Here is a 26,690-nt window from a genome sequence, read left to right as displayed (position 1 = left end):
ACACGAGGACTGCTAAGTCTTTTTCAGTGTAACCACATCCCCAGACACTGCTCCCCGTCTTGTAGCTGTGACCTACATTTTTTTTTCCCCAGCTGCATGACCTTGCATGAGGATGTTTTCCAGTGCAGGTGTTCCAGGCGGAGCATCCCTGCTAGACCGACATCCCACCAGCCCTGCTCCTTTCACCTATTGGCTCACATCTCCTCCCAGACTGAGTTCTGTCACTGTGCAGGTGCTTCTACATCACCCATGCCACTCAGCTCACCCTCAGCTGGTGCAAGGCAGAAAGAGGAGGCAACAAGACACCAGGATATTGGGGGTAATTGGCAAAAGTCAGTATTGCCATTCCAAGACCACTGCAGCATTGCAGAGATGGTGAACATTAGTTCACCACCATCAGAGACCCACTGCACCCCGCCAGACAGATGACCACTGCAACTCCCCCAGGGATTTCAACCAGTGAAAAACGCTGTCAGAAATGCTACACAGATTTTTGCAGAATATTAATGTTTTCATGGCAATATCCTCCAGGCAAGAGCGAAATGACTTGCAGAAGTCTTGGTATATCATGTCAGCACAGTCGCTACTTATCAACCCAATTTGTCAGCTCATCAAAAAAATGATATCAGGTTTGTTTGACGAGAGCAATTTTCCATGTGGATTGGCATTAATTATCCTTTAATTCCTCCCTGATTGCCACCCGTATCGTTATTGTAGCGGGGATCGGTGTCAAGCTGGAGGCAGAGCAGTGGCTGCCACGGGGGAGGCATGACAGGGATGCTCTGTGTGCCACAGGGGAGGCATGGCAGGGATGCTCTGTGTGCCACAGGGGAGGCATGGCAGGGATGCTCTGTGTGCCACAGGGGAGGCATGGCAGGAATGCTCTGTGTGCCACAGGGGAGGCATGGCAGGGATGCTCTGTGTGCCACAGGGGAGGCATGGCAGGGATGCTCTGTGTGCCACAGGGGAGGCATGGCAGGAATGCTCTATTGTCACTCACTGTGCTGCTTCGGGGTTAACAACCTTGCCCTCACTCTGAAGGTGACAAAGTGACTGATGCATAGAAAGTGTCACATCCTTCCCGACCTTGCCAGGTCCTGGGCAGGGGTAGTTGCTAAGAGACAAGACCAGGATGAAGAGAGTCAAGGAGGATGTGGGATAGGAAGATCCTGTCCTACGGAGCAGGCTCCACAATGGGGAATTTGAGCTACCCAGGTGAAGAGCCATATTTATACAAACACCCCTGCCAGAGATGGGGACCTGCCTGCACCATGAGTCCCTTTCCTTAGGCAAGAGGCAGCCCTAGCCACAGGCACAGGCTGGAGCAGCCCCAGGAGCAGTCAGTATTTGCTTTCTCTCAGTTAACCCTCAGACTGAGGAATGCAGGGTCACCACCTGTGTGGCTCCCTGGGGAGGCAGCTGTGTGTGGAGGGATGCAGCGATGTCCTCTTTTGGCTACGCTGTTTATTTTCTCAATATTTGTGGAAGGAAACAAGAGCTGCATGGGGGAATGTGGGGCCAAGGATGGGCTGGGAGGGCTGGCTAACACAGCGTTGGTCGAGGGTCAGCAGGTGATGGAGGTCAGCCAGCACTTCCCAACCACCCTTTGTGTCCCTGTGACACCCAGCCTTCCTCTGCCACCTTCCTCATGGATGGGGAGTGTGACTGTGGGTCTCCCTCCTGAACCTTGCCTCATTCCCTGGCTCAGCCATCTGCTTGGATGCAGCTGGACACACCAGAGCAAACCACTGCTTCACAAAAAATCTATTTCAGGGTGAGTGGGCTCATTCCCACCAGGACCAGGGCTTTGCCAGCTTTCAATAGCAAAAGGTTCCATGTGATGCTGATTTCCACTAAACCTGCCTGCTTCTGTAGTCCTGCTTTCCCTAAAAAGTTAAAATCTCCCACAAAATTATGTTCTGACCTATAGCACAGGAAATATTCCCAGCAGATGACTGTCTCACAGCTTATATCCTCATCCTGCTCTCAGCCATTAATAAAATTCAAAAGCAATGACCTTGAGGTGCCAGCGACACCAAACCCCAGCAGTCCTTCACTTACACACTCTTCATCTCATTTGGGACTGACATGCTTCCAATCAAGGCTCTGCCACCAGACAGGCTGCAAACACACAGCCCTAGCACCGTGCAGCAGGTCTGGAGGAGAAATCTGGCCATTGGTGGGAGGCACAGCCCTTGGAAAGATGGGCAGGGCTGTCATCACATCTCCAACCCCTACAGATCTGGGAAATGCAACTGGCAGGGCCACACAGGCAATTTAGTTCCTGTATCTGTGATTCAGTTTTCCACCTGTAAATACAAAAAAAATACACTGACGTCTGCAGTGGTGGAGATATTGAACTGAGGAAGCGTCCACCCCAAGCTACTCTAGAGCCCAGGGGGAGGGCAACTAAGACAAAATATTATCATTCCTCACTGCAACCAAGACCGCAGAGCAGAAACTGATGCACCACTGGTGCTGCCCCAGTGGGCTGTATTTGCATTGTCAGCTAATGATCGAGCTGAAGCACCTCTGAAAGCTGGAATCACACACACAGTGGTTGTCCCCTGCCCCACATCCCCCAAGCCTTGCAGCAGGGAGAGTAGAGCCTGCTGCGCCCCATGCTCCGGGCCAGCCAGGGAAGGTGCATCCTATGGTGCATCTGCCTGCTCACCCCCAGCACCTGGGGAGCCTCAGGGCACCCCAGCTCCACTGGCACATGCTCGGAGCAGGCACTCTGCCACAGGAGAAGCAGCAGCTGCCGGCTGTAGCATCCCAGCTCCCAGCCCCAAGCTCCTTAGCAGCGGCCCCTGGCTGGGGTTGGGGTTGTGGGGGTGTTTCCCAGTCCAGGATGCCCATCTGGAACCCATTAGGCACCTTTAATCCCCCTCATCCATTCTGGTGCTGTCTGAGCTCCCCCCCACCAACACACACAAACGCTGCCATTCAAGCAGTTAATTTAAACAAATTCTGCCCAGCCGCCACATCGAGAAGTGATGAAAAAGCCAAACGAAGCAGCTCAAAGCCAAGGGGAGAATGAAAAAAAAAAAAAAAAAATTAGACAGAAAATAAAAGAAAGAAAACCACTCTGCACGGTGGGGCTGATACCCAGAAAGACCAGCTGCATCCTCCCATCCCAGCCAGCCCCAGTCCTCCCTTCTCACAGGCAATCAGATACCATGCGGGCTGTGTAATTGGATGGCAAAGGATAGAGAGAGACATCTTAAAGCTTGGGTCTAATCTCATTAGCACCCGGCTGTGGGGATGCTGTGAAATCGTAGGATGCAGGAATGAGCAACATGCTGAGCCCGTGGGGAGGAGAACAAGCGAGCTGGAGCGGGACGAAAGCACCGGGAGGTGGAAATGCCTCCGGTCAGACAGCAAGAGCTGGAAGCACCGCCGAGTCCTGGGAATGCAGCCAGTCCCCTTGCCTGCTCCTCACTTCCTTGCTCCTGTTTACCCCACAAGCACAGATCCCCACTCCTGCTACATGGCCCTGACTTTATCCCTGTGACTGGTAATTAATAGCGCTAGTGTTAATTGCTGGGCAGTAACAGCCTGGCTGTGCAATAGAGAGGAGCTGCCATGGAGTGTCCCTGGAGTTGAATACCTACCCCCAACCCTCCCATTTTGCATCATTTACACCATTCCTGCCTCGGACTGGCACATACTCAGCAAAAAACACTGCTGCATGTTTTGCTGGGTATGTGCTGGTCCATGGCAAGAAGAATCACCAGACCCCAGGCAAACATCCCAAAAGGGTGCTATGATGTGGTCAACTGCAACCCTCATCTTGTAGTGTTGCCACTGTAAGTCTCTGTCATATAGTGACTGGCCAACGGTGCCCCCTGGGAAAAAGGAACCTAAATGGGGCAAAGTGGAGGGGATGAAGCACCCACCCATCTGTGGGTCTCCTAGGTGGACAAAAGCCCCTTTGAGTGTCATACCAGGGATGGGAAGGTGTGGGGAGACACAGGGGCAGAATTCCCAGGTCCCTTGGTCCCTTTCCCAGTTCTGCCATGGGAGGGGTCTGGGTGGAGAACTTCCCAGTTCCAGGATGGGAAACACCTTCTGAGAATTATTCCTGTGCTTTCCACATTTAGTACTCTGTCCATGCAATATAGCTAACATCTCTCCCTCCTTTCTCCACATAATCCCAAAATTACCATTTCCCAAACACTCAAGTGGATGGTCAAACTCCTTCTGGCTGCACCTCCCAGGGAAACATCTCTCCTCCTGCCCCAGGGCCTGCAGAAAGTCTGTGCCACTTTTTCTCTTTAAGTAGCTCTGCCTCAAATGCCATCCCTGACTGGAGGGGCAGCGAGGACCAGACAGGGAAAAGGAGGGGTGAGGAAACCATTCTAAGCCATCCCTGCCATTTCCTGCCTCCCAGTTCAGAGAAAAGAGGACAGCGGGATGTCTTCAGTTACCAACAGCTCCCTTGGGAGCAGTAAAAATTAATCCAGCTTTTCCTATCCTGAAGGGAAATACAGACACAAATGAGGATGAAAGCCTCTGTGGGCAAAGGGGAGTGCAACAACCATGGAAGGGCAGGGGAAGGCAGCTGGTAAGACCCCTTAATCCATACTCTGCTTAGCTCTGGCAGGGCAGTGGGAGTAACAGCCACAGAAATCTGAGTCTTACTGGTTAAGTGAGGATAAGCCTGAGATGATAAGTAATTTAACACAGATGAGAATCTGGAAAACAAATCCCCAAACCCATCCCAGCACACTGCCAGCAGGGTTCCCTTGCATGTGGATGCCAATAGGCACACACAGGGAAATGTGTTCACCAAACCAGGACACCCTCAGCTCATCCCTGCAGGCAGGACACAGCTCCCCCTTGGCAATGCCTAGGAGCCCTGCTGCACCAGGAAAGCTCCCACTTAAACTCAGCTGTTTGGCCCTGACAGCACTTTAGCATGAGGAACTTTACCCACCTGCAGCACTGGATAAAGCATCCCAGTGCTCCAGGCAGCCCACTTGGGCAAGAAGCCCACCAAGCCTGGCTGCTGGTGTAAGGGTTGCAGGCTGTGGGCTCCAGCACCAATGCCAAGAGCACCACAGGTCCCTTTAGGGCAGAAGAGAAAGAACAGGGCACAGGAACCCTGCTGGAAGCAGTGCTGGAAACTACAGACAGCTTGTTTTCATGGCAATCCCAGCATGAGAGATGAGGAGTTCCAGCATCCACCCATGGGAAGATCAACCTGCAAACACAGGGTAATCACCTGGCTCTGCACATTCACACGTCTCTGGGATGCACGTGCAGCAGCACCAAGCTATAACTTAGCCTCAAATTACTGCATAAGACTTTTTTTCTTCCACATTCTGGAACTCAAATTACCAGAGGCTAATTCTGCTCACGATTCTTTAATATCACTTTGAACCCTTCTACTATCTGAGCTGTGAAAACAGGAGGAAGGAAATGCCTTTATTCTGTGCTCAAAATGGATGGACAAAGGCATCAGCTCCTCCAAGTGCTCTTTTAACTCTTTCAGTGGACCAGAGGTGGCCAAAGGCTGAATGTGGGACAATGTAGGCAATGAGCTGTGAGGCAAGTAAAGAATAAATAATTTCTGTGTTTTAATAGCTGTGTAATTAGCACTGCTACTCAGCTTTAGGAAGACTTGATTTTACATTGCTTTTTCCCATGGGTTGCAAATTCCCATTTGCCAGTGCACCACTGAGAAGCTAGACAGGGATGCTCTGCATGATGCCATGTGGAGGGGAGGACTTAGCTGAAAGGAGCAGGGGGCTGAAAGCTACACCTCACCACATTTTCAGCCCCTATTGCTTTAATAACATCACAAAACCCAAATCCTAAGTAAGACAGAAGGTGAGCCCGGCAGAACCAGTGGCTCAAGGAGAGAGCTTGATCCCGTGCATTGCCAGGGAAACCTTGGAAGCGACTCAGCAGCCAGAAAAGCGGAGCCGGCCGTGAGCCGGGAGCACGGCGGGGTGCATGGAGGGAAGGGGGCAGATTATCTCCAGGCAGCCGTCTGGCAATGCCCACTGCTGGCATTGGCTCACTGGCAGGATAATGGCACGGAACAGAGCCAGGGCATCCCTGTGCAGGGCTTGCACCACCACCCTGGTGGGACGGGGCTGGGCTGCTGGGAAGCAAAGAGGGTAAAAAGCAGGTTGGGGCATGATGGCTACCCTCACCCCAGCACTCCTGTGCCTCTGGAGACCGCGGGTCAAGTCCCAAAATGCTTATGGAAGTGCTCAAATAAAGAGATCTTCAGAATGTGTTTAATTTGTGAGGCTTTGAGGTTGTCTGCACTCAGGAGCCGCCAGGGAGTCTCACTGCCCTCCCCCCACCCAAAAAAAGCTGAGATCTGTGGCGCATCAATGATGAGCAGCTCCCTGCACACTGGTGCTCCTTCCCAGCAGGGTTACCCAGCACAGGGCCCCAGAGGTATCTGTAAGGATGCTGTCCCCACAGCCAGAAGCACAAGGATGCACAGCCTGGCTCGGCCTGGCCCTCCAGCAGCCCCCGAGCCCCGCCAAGGCTGGGGTGCCAGGAGCATCCCCCAGCGCCTGGCAGCCTGCCGGGGAGGGGGCTGGCCGCCCGCCCGCCTGGCAGCATCCTCCCCTAGGTAACCTCCCCACCTATTAGTGGCACATTTGTTTCCCTGCGTTTCCTTAGAGCTGTCACGAGCCACACTGACTCTTTGTTCCCGGGGGCTGCGGAGAGGCCTCCCTTCCCCTTCCCCCCAGCTGGTGTGGGGGGTGTCTTGAAGCACACAGACCCCGCAGCTCCCCCCTTCCCCCAGCTCCAGGGGTAAACACGCTGCCCCTCCTCATTGGTATTCGGGGGGACACATCCCAGCCTGGCCCCCCCAGCCCTGCTCTGTCCCCAACAGAAGGAGCTTTGTCGGGGAGCGCAATGGGGTACGGCACCCGCAGTCCAAAACGTGGGCATGGTGACAGCGGGGACACTTGGCCCTCACCCGGCAACGGGAGGGGGATGCTGCTGGAGGGGGAGCTGGGACAAAACGAGGGATGCTGGGGCAGGGGAAGCAGGGATGCTTGCTCCAGGAAAGCTGCTCTCTGCTCTGATCTTGGCACTTAGCTGTTGGACCGCAGACATCTGCACAGAACACCAGCACACACACATCTGTGCAAAGAGCAAGGGGGCACGTGCCTGGGGAGCCAAAGCAACCCTGCTCCAGCTTGGGAAGATGAAAACACAATGCTGTGCCCATAGGCCCCTTCCCACGCAGAGGCTGCAGGCTCCTGGGCACTTGCCGAGCTCCAGAACCAGCACAAAACCTTGTTGGGAGCAAACCTCAACCAAAGCCCAACAGAAGTGACTGTGGGAGGTGGGGGCAGGTGTCTGGCACAGCACATCCAGGGCACAGCCAGAGCCAGCCCACCACAGTGACAGCATGTGCAGGGAGCCAACCAGCAGGCAGGCACCAAATATCCCCCACTAAATTGAAAACGGGGCTCAGGCAAGTCTCCCCCGCCGGGAGGGAGCAAAGCTGTGGCAGATGCATTCCCCAGAGAGCGTCCCCACCTGGCACCCACACCTCCCACCTGGCACCAGCATGACTGTCCACTGTGGGGGCACAGGACCACTCCTTTATCCAGCAGCCACCAAGCATACATTTTTTCCTCCATCTCTGCTTTCCCTATCTGGGGTTTTCCTGGCACAGCCCGAAGAGGAACGGTCACTAGTACAGTCTCGCAAGCAACACCTCCCACGCGCAGCCAGCCCCATCTGAGCGGGGCCTGTTTTGTTATTCCTTTCCCTGACAGCTCCTTTTTCACTTGTCACCCTGTTTTGCTACTACTCAGCTCACAGCTTCCTCTGGCGTGGTTGTGATCCTCTCCTTCTTGAAGGATGTCATTTGCATTTTCTCAAGTTATTTAGCAGCCCTCCATTTTTCTCTGCCTGCTTTTCTAAAGGCAATTAGGGTTGGGTTTAGTCAAATACAGGGGAGGTGAAGGAACCTGCCCCAGGGCTCCCTAATATCATCTCTCCTAACCAGGCAGCACACCCAGCTGTGGGGCTCTGTGCCACTCAGCTCAAAACTCACAGTTCTTTAAATACCCCTGGGTCCACGGTGGGTCTGGACCAGCCCCTGGTCCCTCTGTCAGCTCCCAGACAGAGGCAGTCCTAGAGCATCACTATTCCTCTGCAGGCTCTGGCTGCAGGAGAAGAGTCTCACGGGAGCGTGACAATCCCCCCAGCTCCTACAACATTTCACATGTCCCCGGCTCAGAAAGTCACCAGCCCTGATTGAGATGTTAATGCTGTTTCCAGGGAGCCCCTGCCCTTACAGACTGAGAGCAGCACGGCAGCCCTTCCCCCTGGGCTCGGTTGCCAGCTGAGATGTGGCACCATCTCCTTCACCATTTTTGCTGGCATGGGTCTGACAGAAACTGAGAGTTTGTGGCCCGTGTCCTAAATCTCCCTCCTTCTGGAGACAAGACCTTTTCCCCCCCTACTCTCTGCTCATTCTCTCTCAGCTTCCACTTTGCCTAAGCAAGGAGCAGCAACTGCAGCTTTTGTTCAGGGAAACCACTGGGCAGGGACTCCCATGGGGATGCATCCATCCGGGATTGTGACTCCCCTGCAGGAGCAACTCCCCAGAGCTCCTCACAGCCGAGCACCCACTGCTCCTCTCCTCCCTCGCATCAGCTCAGCTTCCCTTGGAGAAAACTATTTATTTATAGCCATCCTGGCTGCCTTTGGCACATTTCAGCAGCCCACGTTTTTGCCTTCCTGATGATGTGCCCACAGCATTTCTGTCCTCATCCTGCTGCTGCAGCCATTCCAGACTCCTCTCTCCTCCATCATCCCCCATCCAGAACCCCCAAAGGGACTCAGAAACACCTTCAGGAGGAGGTTTTAAGGGGAGGTGAGCAGAGAAGGGAGAGAGTGCTACAAAACTACTTTTTCATCCTTCCCCCCCATGCTTCCCAAGGAAGCAGAGAGAAACTCAGCTTGCTTTTTCAGTTGGGGGCTGTTGGGAAACCCAAAAAACCCCAACTCCTGCCAGCCTGGGAGAGATGGTGAAGGAAGGTCTACCAGCATCCCCCTGGCTCCTGGTGTGCATCAGGGCAATACTGAAGCATCATTGCTGAGCCAAGATGTATATGGCTGTGGCACACTGGGGACCAACACTGAGCACTGCAATAGAAGAGGTCACCTTCTTGCTTGGGTAATCCTCACTGGAAGAAAAGATCCATCTCTTTATCAGCTCTTCACTTCACAGGAGATGTGCTCTTCCCCAGTGAGCTGCTGGGGGACCCTGGCTTTCCCCCCTGAGCCCACAAAGCTTTGTTCTTCCATCCAGTGCTGACAGTTTAATTAAACCCAGTTTGAGAATGGGTCACTGAGGTCAGGCGCTCTCCAGCGAAACCTCAGATCAGCACCACTTCCAGCTACCAGCACTGCTTAATGAGTTATCCACTTATTGCAGGGACATAAATAAAGGAGGCACACAGGGAGCCCCCCCTGCCTCCTGGCCCCACTGCCAAGGACCTCCCCCCACCAAAATCCCAGACTGAAATGGGCTCTGAGCAGGCGTCAGCTCAATATTCCCAAATTCCAAGGGGAAAACATTCCTCTCCAGGCATCTCACCTCCCCCCAGCCCTCATTTGAGGTTTGCTTTCTGTTTGCCCTTTCCTGCCATTCCCCAGTTTATTTAAGCCCCAACTGATCAGGTTTAACTCCAATCCTTTCCATTATCCTGATGCACAAATGTTCTTTACAGCCAAGTTCTACATAACTAATTGTAGCTCGAACTGGGCTGGGAGACCACCAAGTACCACCAGGAGGTGGACACTCAGGAGGTGGACAAAGAGCTCTCCATCCCAACCTGAACCTGAGGGACTCCTCTTGGGCTCCTGAAAAATTTTCAGGTTCAGTAGGAAAGGTACAGTAGGAAACTGATCTATGGGTATCACATACCCCTAATTAACAGATTTGCCCTCATCTTCTGTGTTACTGATGTGTTGAAAAGGATTCATCAAGACTATGTCTAGAAAAAGCTGGAGCACCCCAGGTCAGCATGCAAGGGCTCATCTAAGCAACCCCCAGCAGCTCCTCTCATCCACCCCTGGCTTTCTGCTTCAGCTGCCACCTGACAGCCTCATTTCCCACCTAAACAGATCTCAGCTTGACTCATTCAGTCAGATTTGCTAATTCAAGACCTCCCAGTACAATGGTGTGAGGACATGAGGACCTAGCAAGGACTCCAGAACTCAAGAAGCATGACATGGGTGGCCGCAGTCAGCAGATCAAGGGGAGGCCTGTTTACTGGAAGTCATCTGGAGATCAGGATTTGCAAGAAAATGATGCTGGTAAGAGCCTTTTTTTCCTAGACCAGCACAGGTCCTGGCCTGTTTCTGGGCAGGGAGGGGGTCCTGAGCAGTGGGGCCACCCCAGATCCATTTCAGCAGTTAAACAAGTGCAAAACCCAGTGGGGAGGCTCCAATTTCATTCAAGGAGAGCTGATTTCAATTTAGCTTAAACCTGTTCCCCACTGACTCATATCCCTGTAGCCTGACCCGGGTTTGCAGCAATTTAAGAGTGTCCTTATGACCTCCTGCACTGGTTGGCTAGCACTGGTCCAGATCCCACCTCCTGCTAAGTCAGCATGTGTGCCTAGACAAGCCACCCAACACACCCCCTGCCCTGCCATCCCCCCAAGCACCTCAGAAACCAGCAACCTCAGGGAGAGGGAGCAGCAGGTCCTCTGGCACATAGGGCTCTGTTGCACAAATGCAGAACTCAAGGATCTGCCAGGACACTGGCTCCTGATGTGCTTTCTGAGCAGACCCCAGCTCTGCATCCCTATCCTCATTAATGTGGGGGGGAGAGAGGGAACATGCTGCAGAGGAGGCTGGAGGGTGGCTCAGTGTGTACCCTGATCCTCATCACAAGGACCCTCTTGTCCAAGCATGCATCAAATCTCCCCAAGAGCTTTGGCACCAGCTATAGTTGAGAAGCTGCAAAATCTGAGTCCATGCACATGGCCCCAGATTGAACAAGAAAAGCTCCAGGTGCTGGTATCCAGGCAGTTTGCCATGGCAAAAATGGCCAGAAAACAAGACAGGGTGGGAGGGAAAAGGTTTGAAATTACCACCACGTTGCAGTAAGCAGTAAAACAATGGGAAGAGGCTGAAATGCACCTGAACGTGAGGTGGCTGCAAGGAGCACCTTGCATAGCCCTCTTAAACCCCTGGTGGTATTACAGCCCTGTGCACACCGTGGCACAGTCCTGGCTGCACACGAGCTGGCAGCTGTGTAGGGGCACACTGCATGTGTAGGGGACACACGAGCTGCTCCTCTGCATCTCCACAGTCAATTGTTAGGGCTTGCTTGTTTAAAGAGCCTGGTATTAAAATCTAGAGAAGATGAAGAAGGAAACACAAATATTTGTGGAATGATTCTCTTGCCCGTGTTTCTGTTACGCAATGGGCGGCTGGAGGAGGATGGGCCCTCGCTGGCGCCTGGATATGGCACAGCTGAGCTCAACAAATGCCATTTGATAATTAATTGAACGCCTGTGCTATCAGCTGCCATTACCTAGGCCCATCTTTGGCGCCTGTCCACCACTTCACACGTCCCATGCTGGCAACCCACACAGCGTTTTAACCCTTCGTTACACGCCTCGGGCCAGACTCGGGACTGACTCCCTGGCACTGTTACTACACAGGCAGGGCTGCCTGGCCCCAGCATGGCCATGCCTGTCCTGGGGATGTCTCAGCACATTCAGTTATTTCATCCATTCCTGCCTTGCCTCAGCAGGGACCTGGCATCCTCATGTCACAGCTGATCGATGGAGATACAAGATGCAGCAAGCAGAAAGCTTGTGTCCTGGCAACTACCACCCCAACACACAGGGTATAAGCTGCTTCTCTGAGTGATGGAGAGCACCCAGCCCCAGTCTGGCATGCACCCTCTCCTCCTCACAGCACCCTTCCCAATGTATGTGGTGCCTGACATAGCTGAGAGCCTGTAAACACTTTGTTTGAACAATGCTGGCACTGCTGAAAGCACCATTGCCTGAGCAAAACAGCCCCAGGCAAAGGAAACCCAATATGGAACAGAGAATATTTATCAAAGCCCCAGCAGCCCTCCCCAAGCAGCCTGCTGCTGCACAGAGGGAGGAGGAGTAGAGATCTGTGAAGCTGGGACTTCCACAGCAAGAGACAGTCCCTGGAGTTGTTTCTGCAGGTGCAGAGGTACAGGCAGGGATGGGGACAAGTAGAGCAATGTGAGGAGGGGGCAATAGGCATGAAGAGCTGGATCTGCCCCAGGCAGGGCTCCCCCCTCCTTCTCCAGACACCTACAGAAAGGCAGCTCTTGAGCAGGGCTGTGGGGCTCCCTGTGCCCCATGAAGGTCTCTGGGCAGAATGTGATCCCCTTGGGGACACCCCCTCCTTTCATGAGAACCTGGGCTAGTGTGTAAGGGAACCCTGCTCCAGAACCCATGATCCACACCCAGGGAGGAGTCTGAGGAGCTCACAGCACCTCTCCACCCGACACTGTGCAGGCACAGCTCAGCTCTGCGATGCCAGACCCAGCCCACACTGCCAGCATCTCATCCCATACCCCCATGTGTCACAGGGACACCCTTAACACTGCCAGTCTCAGGCCTCCTGCAAGTCACAGCCCATTTCCCACCTTGTGCATGCTCAGGTCACACAGAAACACCCTGCACCCCCTGCCACGTGTCGAGCTTTCATTGGGACAACACACCAGTAACCACCAGCACAACCCCCCAGGAGCAGCACCCTCCTGAGACATCAGTGCCCCTCCAAACCCCAAGGCAGCCCCCACAGCACTGCTGGGCAGGGCAGCCCTGTGGGCACAGCAGGTACTTACAGCCGTGACAGCGCCTGGTTGTTCTGGAAGAGAAGCTCAGGCAGGGAGTGCAGCTGGTTGCGGTTCAGCCGTCTGAGGGAAAGAAGAAAAGGGTCAGGGTCTGGGGGACAAAGCAATGACTCCATCTGCAGCCCAGCTGGATGCACCAGGCAGAGCTGGGTACTTTGGCTCACTCAGAGAGGCCAATGGAGCAGAGCATCCCACCTGGCAAGGACACCCCCATCCTGCTCACCACAGTCCCAGGCAGGGACAACCACAGGGCACTAATAGATCTACACACAATGTTGTAATTATGTGCAGAGAGGACTCCAAGCTGTTAACTGCTGACTGCTGCTTAACTGCACTCTTAACCTGCTGCTCGCTCAGCTCCTCATATTTGCTCGAGCAGCTTGGGATTTTTAAACTGCTGAGCTATTTTACTGAGTACTGGACCAGAACTTACAGCTCCCTTGCTAACACACAGGACACAGCTGATACAGCAAAAGTCATTTGTGTTTAACCTGCTCCTCACTTTAAGCATCAGAAAGGACTCTCAGATCTATAGAAACAGAAATAGGTGTGCTTCCCAAACTGTAAAATACCACTGCCATGCAGAAGAGAAGCTGTTTGAAGTCAGGCAGCACTGATACATTAGGGTTTAAGGAAAAAAGGAAAGGATGCTCTCTGCAACTAAATCCAGCAGCCCCTCACCAACCTCCCCCCATGACCAGACACTCACAGCCGCTCAAGCTCCTTCATGTCATCGAATGCCCCACGCTCCACCATGCTGATCTGGTTTTCCATCAGCTGCCTGCAGAGAGAGGGGTCAGTTTTCTGGAGATGTGGTTCCCAGTGCCCCCATTACTTCTTTTGACCCAGGGCACCTCACTGCCATTATCCCATCACCACAACCCAGGCTCTTCCCACTCTCTCCCAGCTGGAAATCCATGATGCTTAGCCCAACACAATACCCTCCAGCCCTGGTGGCTGAAGCCCACAGAAAGAGGCTGAGTAACTCCATCAGCCCTAGGAGAGGCCACAAACCAAGCACAATATCCACCAAGGTGGGGCCAGCTGGCCCCTCATCAGGAACTCACAGGACACGGAGCTGCTTCAACCCAGCAAAGTCATTCTTGTTGATTCGTGTTATGTTGTTGCCATTGAGCTCCCTGCAGAAAGAAGAGGAAGAAATTAGCAAGGAAGCTCTCAGGAAGCAGCCAGGCACTGGGCATCCCCAGTACCTCCCCAAAAAGGGCAGGCAGGGCCCGAAGGACAGTAGGGGCTGGTGCAATTCTGTGGCCTCTCACCAGGAATGCCCCTGGCTCCAGAGAGGAACCTCACCCTCAGTGACCAGCAGTGCTGGGCACACGGAAGTCTGGCTGGCTGTGGCTGTGTAAGCTGGCATTTTTCATGGTCCATAAGGCAACAAGAGGCAGGGGCTGTCCAGCTCCTCCCTGTCCCCATTCCAGATGCCCCCCATGGAATGCATGTCACCCCATCCTTCAAAAGAAGCTATCACCTGGTAAGGTCATCCCAAACACACGGAGCTGCTTAGAGAAGGCAAGGGTAACAAGAAACAAGCTAAAGTCCCCAGAACTGCAGGATCCCTCCAATACCCAGCTGCAAGACACTTACATATTTACATGACACTTACATGATAATGGCTCCTGCCATTACCCTTGCATCACAACCGGTTCAGCACACAGCCATTTCACACCTTCTACTTGGAGAATAAGCCACACTCAGGTTTCACCTGCCAAGAGAAGCTTGCACAGGACAAGCTGCTTTGTGGCATCACTCACATTCAAAAGCCCTGGGCGAGCACAGGGACAAGCAATGCAGCCAAATAGGAGATGCTGCCCCTCCCTCCTTGCTTGTTCTGCTGGTGGAAATAAGGGGTATCTACACCCACCCCACGGCCTGGGTCCTTCCCAGGCTCTGCTGAGCACCAGAATATGTGTCCCACTGCTGGACACACATGTGGCAGGGTCTCTGCTCCCAGCCCGCTGGCTACACCTTCCCCAGCTCTCCTCAGCATGCTCCTGCGAGGATTATCCTGCTTTAAAATACATCAAGCCAGAAGCTGCATAGATTTGCATCTCACAGCCAGCTTTGCAGCGCCTTCTGCATTACAGGATGCGGTAACTGTAGCAAAAGCAGGACCCTCAGCCCTGGGACTCACAATCTGCAGAGTTGGGGGATCTCTGTGCAGCCCCAAACTGCAGGAGACAGTCTCCCCTGTTAGCATCACAAAGCACGGCAAGCTTGCTTCTTGCCACAAGGCCAACCTGCCCAAGGCGTGTGCAGGGGATGGAGGATTTCTGTGCAAGGGCAGGGCCCAGGGAGGGTTCCCACGCTGGAGACCCACTGCCTGCACTGAACACAAACGCGGAAATCAAGGGGAAACATACAAGCACCAGGAGGAGAAGGCAGTTAAGTGAAGGATGAGCTGCTGGAGCCAGGGAAGGAAAGAGACAGCAGAGTGCCACCACGGAGCAGGTTAGGGTGCTTGGGCAGGGGGATCTGTAACTTGCAGAGCCCTGACAGTGGGTCCAGGGGCAGGAATGCCTCACTGGCTGAATACACGGCCTATCATTCCCACCCAGAGCCAAAGGCTCCCCGCACCGGGCTCCGCAGCCGTGCGAGGGGCCGGGGTCAGCGGCGGGCTGGCCCCGGGGCCACCGAGCAGCGTGCGGGGCCACCGGGCGCAGGCAGCGCAGCCGCGCACCCCGGGGTGCTGCATTGTCCTCTCACACGGCTGATAATGGCTAATGAGTTCCAGCTCGCCATTACAGCCTCGTAATTACAGCGCTATTCAGCGCCGCGATTGCCGGGCTCCTGCCATTATCCAGCCGTGTGTGCCTGCGCTGGGAAGGAGCCTGGGAGAGCAGCGTTACTAGGACACAGATGAATGCAGGCGGGAATGAATAGAGGTGCCTCAGCCCCAGTGATTAAACTGAAACCCACACTCGGGGGTGCAGCCCCACCGCTTCCAGCAGCAGCAGCACGCAGGGCACAGCAGGCTGCGGGGATCGGCCTCCTCAGCAGGAGGACCCGACCCTCTCAGCAGGAGCAAAAGCCATGGTCAGCCAGGCTGGAAATCCCAGCACGAAGCTCTGGGGTGTGTCACACATTTTAAGGATGTTTGTCATCACAAAGGGTTTTTGGTAAGCGTTGTTGTGTGCCCACCTCCTGATGGACCACAGCTCTGGAGTTAGACAAGGACAGGGAGAAATCGCAGCTTCAGGAGTGGTTTCCTCCAAGTGCCCTAAAGATTCCTTGGCAAAGAAGATTGTCTGTAAGATCTCCAGGGCCACACTGGAGGTAACAGCACCCATTTGAACTCCTGCTGAGGGAGGGTTCCCAGCAGGACCCCCGTGTCACCTTCCTTTGAACGTACCTAACATTACTCTGGCTGTGTAGCCAGAGCACAATTCCAGTACAATGTGTAACTGGAAGCTGAGACATCTCCAGTACTGCAGAGGGATAGAACAGACAGGCTTGATTTAGACCTGCCAAACCTGAAAGCCAGGACTGACATCTCAGCCTGCAAAGCCCAAGGTGGTGCTGTCCCCAGAGCACCAGCATCCCAGAGCCTTAGCCAGAGGCAGAGCACAGCATGGAAACATGAAAAAAACACCAAAGAGCCGTGGAAGGCATGGCCAGTCCCTCTGCCCTCTCTCCAAATCATCTGCTGGGACATTGCAGCCCAAAGACTGTGGCATCAGAAGGCACAACAGGACCAGCTACCCTGGGTCTGCAGCCCACCCCAGCCTCCACTCCCTGCATGCCTGCTGAACATCTTTGGGGAACCAGTGGGGCTGGTGGCAATCCCCAAGTGGGGCTGTGTCTCAGGGCCCCTTGACAATCCTCCTCCCTCAGGGACTGGCTCTGTGTGCTCCCTGACAACTGCTCCCAGCATCCTTCCATGCCTTTGTTCAGGTAAATGATGGCCTTTGCTATCAAGATGGGAACGAACAGCAGGTAAAGCTTATTTGTAAGGATGCCGAGGCAACACTGCCATTTAACTTCATGACATTTTTCCCCCTCTGAACCCCCTTCAGGTCCTCATGGAGATAAATTACACTCTGCAGTGCCCAGAAGGCCAGATCCCTGCTGCTCAGCTGCTCACCCACTGCCTCCATGCCCTTTCCTAGTGAAGCAAAACACTCTGCCCTGCTCCACACAGCAGAGCTTCAATAAGGACTGATGTGTCTGGGGAACTGCCCAGCAGATTGGTTGTATTTCTGGACTGTGACTTGAAAGCAGAAACACAGGGCATGCTCTTTCCTCTCCAATTCAAAGGATTTAACACCAGAAAGCACCCTCAAGTTCATCCAGGTTGCCTTCCTCTGCCTCTCCAGCACCCCAAATCTCACACTGCTGATGGAGAGGCAGTGAATTTTCAATTGCAATCCTCAAGTTTCAGAAACCCCCCCTCCCATTTCTCCCTGGGAAGAGGAAAGTCATTAAAACAATCAGTCCCTTTGCTACACTGCTTGTGGATCATCCCACTCCCAGATGGGATGTCTGTGCTGCAGCAGGGTTCGTTAGACTGGATTTGCATAGTCTGCGTTTATATTTGGTTTCTAGATTTGGATGGCTTATCCATTCCCAGGGGGTCTGATGTGTCTTTTCCCTTTGCAGGGTTTGGAGCTACACTAACTCAGTAACAACCTCAGAGAGCACAAATGCTGAGAGTTAATTTATTAAATACAGCCAACATGAATGATATTTCCCTGGGCACTGATTTATCAGGAGCGGGAAGGAGCAGACAGCGCAATCCCACTGTCCCTACTCCTTTCCAAAGCATCAGCTATTCAGCACACATGTGACTCCTGTCCTTGTGGCTCAGCTCAGCTCTGCTCTCCTGCTGAGGCAGAAATCCTAACTGCTCTGCTCCCCAGAATCCTGCTTTTAAGAATGCAGAGGGCAAGTCTATGAGAGGAATTCCTGCATTTACACCCACCAGTGGCAAAATGTGCCCTGGCCCATCAGAGGCAGCACAGAGCAGGTGCCCAGAGCTCTGGGCAGCGACTGCAGGGCTGCTGAAGAGGATCTGTGCCCCTGCCCTGGTGCCCGGTGGGGTTTGGTACTGGCCATGAGACGTGTCCCCCTCTCGATGTCTCCATTGCTCTGCCATCCCTGCCCTCGCCTCAGAGCGCTGGCCCCAAGGGCATGGCTCCCCTCCCAGCAGCTCCACAGCCCCCATTCCAGAGCCCTGACCCCAGCTGGAGCCAGATAATCATCAGGGAAGCAGAGAAATGAAGGCTGGAAGGTCACACACCCCACAACAGCACCTCTGCCACCCTCCATCAATCCAGCCAGATTCATGCACTGCTCCTTCAAGGACAGGGACTGACACTACCCTGTGCCTTATTCCAGCACATCACTGCCCCTGCCTCCCACAGCCTCCAGGGTCATTAACAAACCTCCCACAGCAGATGAACCCCATCTTTGCCTGCCCAGGCCACCATGGTGCAGAGATCTTGCCTATGCACGCCTCCTTCCCAGCCCACTTCCCCAAGGGCACAGCTCTCCCTCAGGGCCCCTCTGGCTTGCAGGGGCAGGATCAGCTCTGTTTGTGCTCCCATTCCACATCTGTGCTGTTGGTGATTCCCTCCCACCAAACACTTTCCTCGAGTCCTCAGGCAACAACTTCCTTTCTGTCAGCTCATTCCTCCCATTCACCAAGCCCACTCTGAAATCTCAGCCATTTTCCAGCCCTCTTCCATCTCTCCCAGCCTGGTGGCATCTGCAACTGTCACAAGCCGCTCGTGTCCCATCACACAGACTGCTAATGGAAACATGGATGAGGCTTACACTCCAGACTGACCCCTGTCCTCAGCTCTGGGGGACAGAGCAGCTGCAACCTTTCATCCTACACCTTTATTGCACTTTTCAAGTCTTCTCAAGATTTTATCCGGCTGCTTGAATGTAACTTAGCCCCAGCACAGGCTCACTGAGCTGCTCAAACAAGGAAACGTGGGGCAGAGGCCCTCGTCAGTCCTGGGAGAGCTGGTCCCCTCCAGCACCAGCACCACATTCACCAGCTCTCTGCAGCCCATATGGCCATGGCTGGGTGTTAACTCCATCCTCTCCAAGATTCCAAGGAATTACAGGGTGCTGCTGCCCACTCACAGGGAGGAGACACTGGTCACACATGTCCTGGGCTGACACAGCTGCCCAAGGGGCTCAGCACCTTCTTCTCCTTTTCCATCCCACCCCTGTTCTCAGACCCCTCAAGAAGAGCAAAGGTGTCCAAGGGATACATGGAAGTCCCTTTAGGGGTGTCACTCACGGGGTGAATGCCTTGCCTGCAGGTGCCCAACAAGCAGAGCCAAGAGCAGCTGTGTGCTGTTTGGGCTCATCTCAGAATCACTGCCCTCAGCCCCAAGCACAGGAGGCTCTGCAGGCTTTCACCAGCTACTACAGCAGGGCAGCATCACCACAGATCTTTAAGCATTACAAACAGCATCGATCATGCGAGTAACACTGAGGATCCACAAGGCTTTCTGTTCTCCTAACTTCTCTCTGGGGTTTTCATGCCACAGCCATTAGCTGCTCGCAGTCAGGGAATGCTTTACACTCACACAGCACTGTGGTGTACCACCTTGACACTAAAAATAAATAAATAACCTCTCTGAACCCCAGTGGAGAGAGAAAAGGCAGCAGGGCATTTCTGTTTCATAAATATGGAAAGTGAGACTCAGCCAAGAGAACAGATTTTCCTGGATACCCACAAAATATGGCTTTTTATGCTGTGCTGTGTACCCTGGTGAGGAGTTGCTCTGTAGCTCCTCTGCTTCCCAGGGCAGGGGAGGCTGCCCAGCCCTCAGGCTTCATCCTGCCACTCATCAGATTGAGTTCCACTTTGCATCTTCCCCAGCAAAATCTCTTTGGTTTATCCTTCCTGGAGCTGCTCACACCAGGGATGACAGGACAAGTGCACTCAAACTGCTCAGTTACAGGTGCCTACTCAATCCCAGACCAGATGGGTCTCCTGGGTCATCCCATGTGGGATGTAGGGCCTCCTCCAAACAAGAAATATCCAGGGCCAGGAGCCTGAATCTCTCTCACTCTTGGTGCCCAGGGCTGCTCCTTGGCTGCATCGCTTTAAAAATTAATCTTCCCTTTTTCTGATCTTCCTCCTCTAGCAGCCTGTCTCCCCCACAGGACACTTGCCTCTGCTATTTTGAGCAGCAAGTGCATCCAAAATGCATGCTGGGGAAGCAGACAGTCAGCACAGCCTCAGAGCCTGAATGTGGCAGGGAGGTCTGAGGTGATTCCTGGGGGGACAGCCTTGAGCCAACCTCACACCAACACCATGGAGAGGTCCCCTCATCCCACCTCATTCCCTTCTCACTTCCATCAGTGCACAAACCCCAAGGACCTGGCTGTCCTTCTGCTCCCATTGCTAACTGGCACCCTGGTGCTGTTCAGCAGGAAAACCTCTGCTCCCCTCACCACTGCTGTCCCTGGCTGTCCCTCGAGTGGGGACAGGGGCCAGCTGCCAGAGCTGGCCTTGGAGCCACTTGCACTGGAAGCCTGCCAGGGAGCAGTGATCTGGGTCTGACATCCCCTGGGATGAGGCCATTTGCTAACACACAACTGTGGTTTTTACTGCTTTTCAGCAAAATATGCACAGAAACATCTCCTCGCCTCTCAGGCTTTATGAAAGGTTATTTCAGTGGCCGTAAAGATCAAGAGGATGGGTCTGCAGCACTAAGTACCTCTGGAGTGGGCAGGGAACCATGAAGGACTCAGAAGCACAACAAAGACAGGCTCCCTGGTTGCCCACATTCATGTCCTGCTCCAGCACTCTCCTCCACCAGCCTGCCAGAGAGCAAGCAGAGCAAGGATACAGGAAAAGCCCCTCTTCAGTGGGAGCTCATGGGCTTGTACACCTTTCCTTGGACAAGACTCCCTTTCCCTGCCCACACCACCTTGGTGGTACCCCAAATCCCTTCTGCTCCCCCAGGCTGCAGGTTCTGCTGTCCTGTGGGGGTCCCTCATGCAGCCTTTGCCTTTTATAGCTGCCTCACTCTTCTACCAGCCAGAGTTCTGATAGGAAACAATGAAGTAGGGAGAATGAAACTCGAAGCAAATGCACATCCTGTTAGGAGTCTGTTTCTGTAACTGGACTGTTTTCATATGAGCTGCCCTGCCCTGGCACTGGTCACCGTGCCCAGCCCACCCTGGGGCTGCAGGCTCTGGGCACAGCAGCAACAGCACTTGAAGGTGCTGAGAGAGACCTACAATTAAAGCTGGAAACAATTCCCCTTCCTTGCTCCCACCTCAGCAGCAAGGAATTGCAGTTAGCACAATGCATCACTCTGGAGGACCAAAGTGGCAGCACATTTAAGGCAAAAATATCTGTTTTAAAGGATGCAATAAAACAGAGCCAAGGAAGGGTTTATAGGGAAGCAATTGCTGTGTGGGGTGAGAAGTGGTCACCAGAGGCCAATCTGCCTGGCTTTATTGCCTGTTACTGGTGACTTTTCCCAACCAGGGGACAATAGATCCTCCACTATCAGCCTCCACTTCAGTCAATACAAACACAACATAGTTTTTTAAACTAATATTTTTCCAGCATGCAATTCCATAGAGAGTGAGAACGCAGCGTTACCATGGCAATATATAGACAGCATCTGCCTTGGACGTAGCTGAAGGGAGAAATTGGAATAGAATTGCAAATTTCCTCTGTCCAGGAAGGCTCCCAAGGAAGCCACTGCAGTGGGCTGAGCAGGCTACCTTCCCAAGGCAGCCTGCATCCTCCCAGTGTCCAGCACTGGCTCACCTGAGAGCTGAGGGATGTAGGGTCAGCCAAGCACTGCCCTGGCTGGACAGAGGTCCTGCATCCTGCTCCAGAGCTCTGCAGAGCATGCACAGACCCTCTGCAGCCACACTGCTCACTGAGAACTTGCCTGGGCACTTCAGGGAAGGGAGAGGTTGACTTTCTCAAGGTCCTAAGAACGAGCATTCCCAAAGCCCCTGAAAGCAGAAGCAGCCCAACAACTGGTGAGGAATGCAGGAGTACTGCTGAGCTACACCAGCCTGGCTGCTGCAAGACATTTTGATTAACTGGTGAGAGGTAGATGCAGGTGAATGGATTAAATATGCTCTGAACACGAGCTTGCTGCTGGAACTTTGGCAGGGAATGGCTGGGCAGTATGCAAGAGTGCTTGAGGTGCAGCTGCCTGGCATGGTGCTCCCATACCCAAAGGCTGCAGCTCAGCACCTCCACCAATGCAGACAGAGGGATGGCAGGTGGCTACAGACTGCATGGGGCCATTTCAGCAAACTCCAGAGTTTGGGAACAAGGCATTAAATGCTGAGGGCCAGGGACCCTGGAAAGGAAAAGCCAGAGCCAGGGGTGCAATTATAGGGACCCCCAAATCCAGCTCTGCTGCCTTCCACATGGGGGGAGGGGCAAACAGCCCACAGTGAGATGGGGGATGTTCAGCTCATTGGGGAGGAGGCTAAAGGGGCAAGTGGGGCAATTCTCAGCTGTCAGGCAAAAATTTCAACAGCAGGAGAGAGTGCAATGCCATCACAGTCAATTCATCCCCTACAAGCAAAGAGCCAGGCTGGAAGCTGCCATTTGAGAGTGGCAAATTTGCACTGATCCTGCTGGCGTGGGGAGAGCTATCCACCTCTTCAACAGGGCAGTCTGCTCTTCAGAGACACTTTCAAAACAAGAAAGAAAGAAAAGCAAACAAATGGGGAAGGGAACCGTGACCTTCTCCCACAACTCTTCTCTGGTGGCTGAGGCCTGAGGGACTCCTGGAAGCAGATAACACTGTAGTGCTGGAGGATTATCACCCCATCCTGCCTACAAAGCCTTCAGGCCTCTGTTGTGCTTGCCAGAGGTGTAGGCAGAGCACAGGCATCTGTGCAAAGTGCCCAGAGGCTTTGCTGCTTGCCACCTAGCTCAGCCCGATCCAGTCAGAGTGCAGGTGCAAAACCCCCATTTATGGTTATGGGTTGCAGACTAAAAGGCACTTAGGGAGCAATGTGCTGTGCTGTGGCACAAGGGATGAGGGGTTCTGTGTCACTCCCATGCAACTATCATTCATGGTCCATCCTAGACACATCTGCAGCCCTTACTCTCTACCAACAGCACAGCACCCACCAGGAAAATTTACCTTTCAGTTTACCCACAGGGCAAACTGAAGCAGAAGACAAAACTATTTTTCCAGAGCCCATGGTTCTCCAAAGTTGCAGTGACTCTGCAAGGCCAGTAATTCCCTGTTCTTCAAAGGCAAAAGGGTGTATTTCAAAAGTGACAGAGCACAAACTTTGTCACAGGATGCTGCTGACAGAGTCCCCACAATGGCAGCGCCAGCAGGCATGGCTGCAGCAGCAGTGCTGCCCTGTCCAGGGGCTTGACCCCTGCCACCATGGGGCTCAGCCAGGTGGGAGGATGGAGAAAGCCTGGAGGCTCCAAACACTGGCATGCAACAGGAAAGAAATTCAACAGCAGAGATGCCACTGCTCACTGGCACTGTGGGATGCATGGTGAGCTTGGCATTGCTCATGCTGTGCATCTCAGGGCAAAAGAGGCACCCAGGAGAGCACTGGTTAGAAACTGATGACCTCTCCACAGAGAGCTGACCCCTGGAGAGAGCAAATCCTGAGCACAGACCCTGCTGCACACTCCCCTGTGCCTGCCTGGTGACCTTGCTCCATCGAACACTGAGAAGCTGGAGACTGCAAGGTTGCAGCTTGCTTACAGGGAATTGAAACTCATTTATGAGCTGTTATAGCAGGATTTCACTGCTAGGAGATAGACCTGCTCTGTACAGACACCCTCAAGCACCTGCACGGGTGTGCAAAACAGCAGGAAGTAGTTATCCAGCAGACAACACCCACGAGAGAGCAAGCATGTCTAGCTCAGTCCAGACAGAAGATCCGGCATCGCCAGCTGCATTAAAATCCAGAAAACCCAGAGCTGCTGAATGGCAACAGACATGGAGGACCAGGTCAGTGGAGGCAGAATGGGAGACAATGAGCACGACCCAGTGCCAGAGCAGGAGATGCCCTGCCAGAACAGGAGTGAGACACCCAGCAAGAGCATCCTCCATTAGCTCACTCCAGCATTGCCTCATTTGAGCAGTGCTGAGCACCTGCCCAGCGGGCAGAGGTGGGAACTCGATGCCAACACTCCCCCAGGACCCTGCACCCAGGTGCAGGGAGAGCTGATGTGAAGGACCCCATTAAGTTCTCCAAGAGGCAGAAAGGGCTAGTGCAGGCTCTGCATAAACCTTCTCGCTGCCCTGGGCACAGCAGAAAGGGGGATCCTGTCTCAGACCTCATAAACTTGTTCTATAGGATGGCAACTCACAGCAGCCTGGCTGCTGCATGGGGTAATAATCATTTGTATGAGGATAATTACGGTGGGAGGAAAGAAAACTCCTCTAAAGTGGTATCCTGCAGAGCTCTTGATGCTGCATGCCGGGTGCAGCCCTGGCAGCTGCCAGGCTGTCTGCAGTCCATGCATGCAGTCCTCCCTGCAGGATCTCTGCCCATCTGCAGGCAAAGGGCACAGTTACACTCAAGGAGCTGCAAACAGCACAGCACAGCACAGCACAGCACAGCACAGCACAGCACAGCACAGCACAGCACAGCACCATGTGTGGCTGTCGTAGAAAATATCCTGCAGCTCTGCTGCCCAAGGAGAGAGCAGCTCAACACTTCCCTGCACAGCAAGGGGGATGTGAGAGCAGCCTGGCCCCAGGGCCAGGGTGAGACAGCTACTGTGCCACTGTGCTCTACTGTAGCTGCTGGGATGGGGCACCTGCTGCTACCGAGAGACAGCACTGCTCTCCTGCCGGGACTGGGTTCCTGTGTGCCAGGAGCCTGCTGCCAGCAGGCTGGACACGTTCAGCTCATACTGCTCTCCCTGGTGGGGGGCTGCAGCCACAGAACCCCAGGCTGGAAGACCTGCACAGCCAGGCATAGCAGGACCACGACTGTGAGAGAAAAGCCTTCCTTATGGGGGCCCAGCTAAGAGAGCCAGGGACACCTCACAGCACCCGAGGACGTGGCAAGGGGTTTGATGAGCAGTGAGGTGCAGGCACAGGGGACTGGAGAGGATGGGTGAGCTGTCTGGCTCACGATGGGCGACCTGCACGGCTCAAGGCTGGTCACACCGTGGGGGAGTCTCAAGAGAGGCTGGGACAATGGGACTTGATCCTAACACGATGTGCAGCATTCCCAGGAGAGTTTCCTCGGGACAAAGGGGTGCCCAGCACAGGTAGGGGCTTGAGGTGACACAAGCCATTACAGAACCCCTGTGGCTGCGCAGCTACCCTGTGATAAGTCACTGGAGGGGTGGCCACACACCTGCCGGGGGTGCCATGGGGCTGGCGCACCCACACTCACAGTCCATTCTGGGCTGCCCCAGTTCAAATGCCCTCACGGAGGAACCCACTCCCTCGGGCACTGCTCTGATCCCAACCTCGCTCCACATACTCGCACAAAGACTGGCACACGCGGGTTCTTACACGGACCCCTTGCACGACCCTCACCCAGAGAAAGGGTTACACACACACCCTACTCTCCACCTCGACGGGCTACTGCACGCCCCTCAGGAAGGGGGTGATGCATGTAAATTCACCTAACAGACCCCTACAGGTATCCCCTGGACGGGAATTTACAGACGCACAACCCCGGGCGTAGCGGGACACCGCACATCACCCACCCCACGAGCTTCTTGCACACGCACCTTTTGGGCGGCCGACCGTGGCCCCACGGGCATTTGCCACCTACTGCCCTTACCAGACACGGCGGGCACTTGCACACATCCCAGCCAGGCTGCTGGATACCCCCGCCGCGGACAGCCCGCGTCACGGGGTCCCGCACACACTCCTGACAGGCTCTGAGCCGCATCCCCCGTGCGGTTCTTGCCCCCACGCGGGGCTCTCGCTCCCCACGCGCTTTTGGACACGCACCCTCGGACCATCCCCCGGCCCCGCCGCTCCCGCAGCCCGGTGGCCGCCCGCCGGCGGCGGCGGACAAAGCGCGGCGGTACTCACAGGCGCTCGGTGCCGCGGGGGATGCTGCGGGGCACGGCGCGCAGGGCCGAGCCGTGGCAGTCCACCGTGGTGCCGCTGCAGGCGCAGAGCGGCGGGCAGGCGGCGGCGCGGCCCCGGCACAGCGCGGCGCACGCCAGCAGCCAGGCGGCGGCCCGCAGCCCCGCCGGGACCCCCGCCGGCCGCCCGGGGGTCGGGGCCGCCATGGCAGCGGGCAGCAGGGTCAGGCGGTGCGGCCGCCGCGCATCACCGGGAGCGGAGCGGAGGGGAGCGGAGCTGGGCTCGGCGCGGCGCGGCTCGGCTCGGCTGCGGGGCGAAAGCCCCGTCGGCGCACACCGCCCACCCTCACTGCCGCCCCATCCCGCAGCCCAGGCTCAGCCCCCGCGCTGGCTCCTCCCTCCCGCCCTGCCCGCCCCGACGGGCCCCCCCTCTGCCACCCGCGCCCCTCCCTGCGCCCCCGGTACCGCGGCGGCGGAGGCGGCAGCGCTCCTGACCGGGCAGGGCACGGGCACCCCGGGCGCGGAGCCGTCGGGGCTGTGCATCGCCCCGACCGTGCAGGAAGGTGGCTTCGGATCGGTCCCCCTACCCGGGACAGCGCCCGACTTCTCCGGGAGAGGCTGCGGGCAGCGGCACCCGGGTACAAGCAGCCTGCGAGCCGGCGGCTGCAGGCAGAGCATTCCCACCTCTCCTCGGGGTGCCAAAAGCTTGCGCATCCCCTGGTGTGCTTAGGGTAGCCCTGGCCTGTCTCCCACCCGCAGCCTGGAATCCCATCCCGCCATCCCCGGAGTCCGGGTGAGGCACCTGGCAGCCCGCGGGGCTCTTGCCAG

General features: G+C 55.0%; 1 protein-coding gene across 2 annotated transcripts in view; it reads right to left on the bottom strand.

Annotated features, from left to right (window-relative positions):
* SLIT1 (slit guidance ligand 1) overlaps window positions 1-26,214 on the bottom strand; it is a 61,217-nt gene extending 35,003 nt beyond the window's left edge. For both annotated transcript variants that reach the window (XR_013775010.1, XM_079311913.1), the window contains exons 1-4: window positions 25,867-26,214; window positions 13,924-13,995; window positions 13,566-13,637; window positions 12,848-12,919 (exon numbers count right to left, since the gene is read on the bottom strand). Coding sequence is in view for 1 of the 2 variants with exons in the window: in XM_079311913.1 (XP_079168039.1) it covers window positions 12,848-12,919; window positions 13,566-13,637; window positions 13,924-13,995; window positions 25,867-26,069 (419 nt within the window). In the remaining variant the exon portion in view is untranslated. The remainder of the gene's footprint in view (window positions 1-12,847; window positions 12,920-13,565; window positions 13,638-13,923; window positions 13,996-25,866) is intronic.
* Window positions 26,215-26,690: the final 476 nt, after the last annotated feature.

Source organism: Erithacus rubecula (genome assembly GCF_903797595.1).
Source record: "Erithacus rubecula genome assembly, chromosome: 9".
Classification (NCBI taxonomy): domain Eukaryota; kingdom Metazoa; phylum Chordata; class Aves; order Passeriformes; family Muscicapidae; genus Erithacus; species Erithacus rubecula.
The sequence above is the reverse complement of the archived record's forward strand: the minus strand, read 5'-3'. Positions and strand labels throughout refer to the sequence as shown.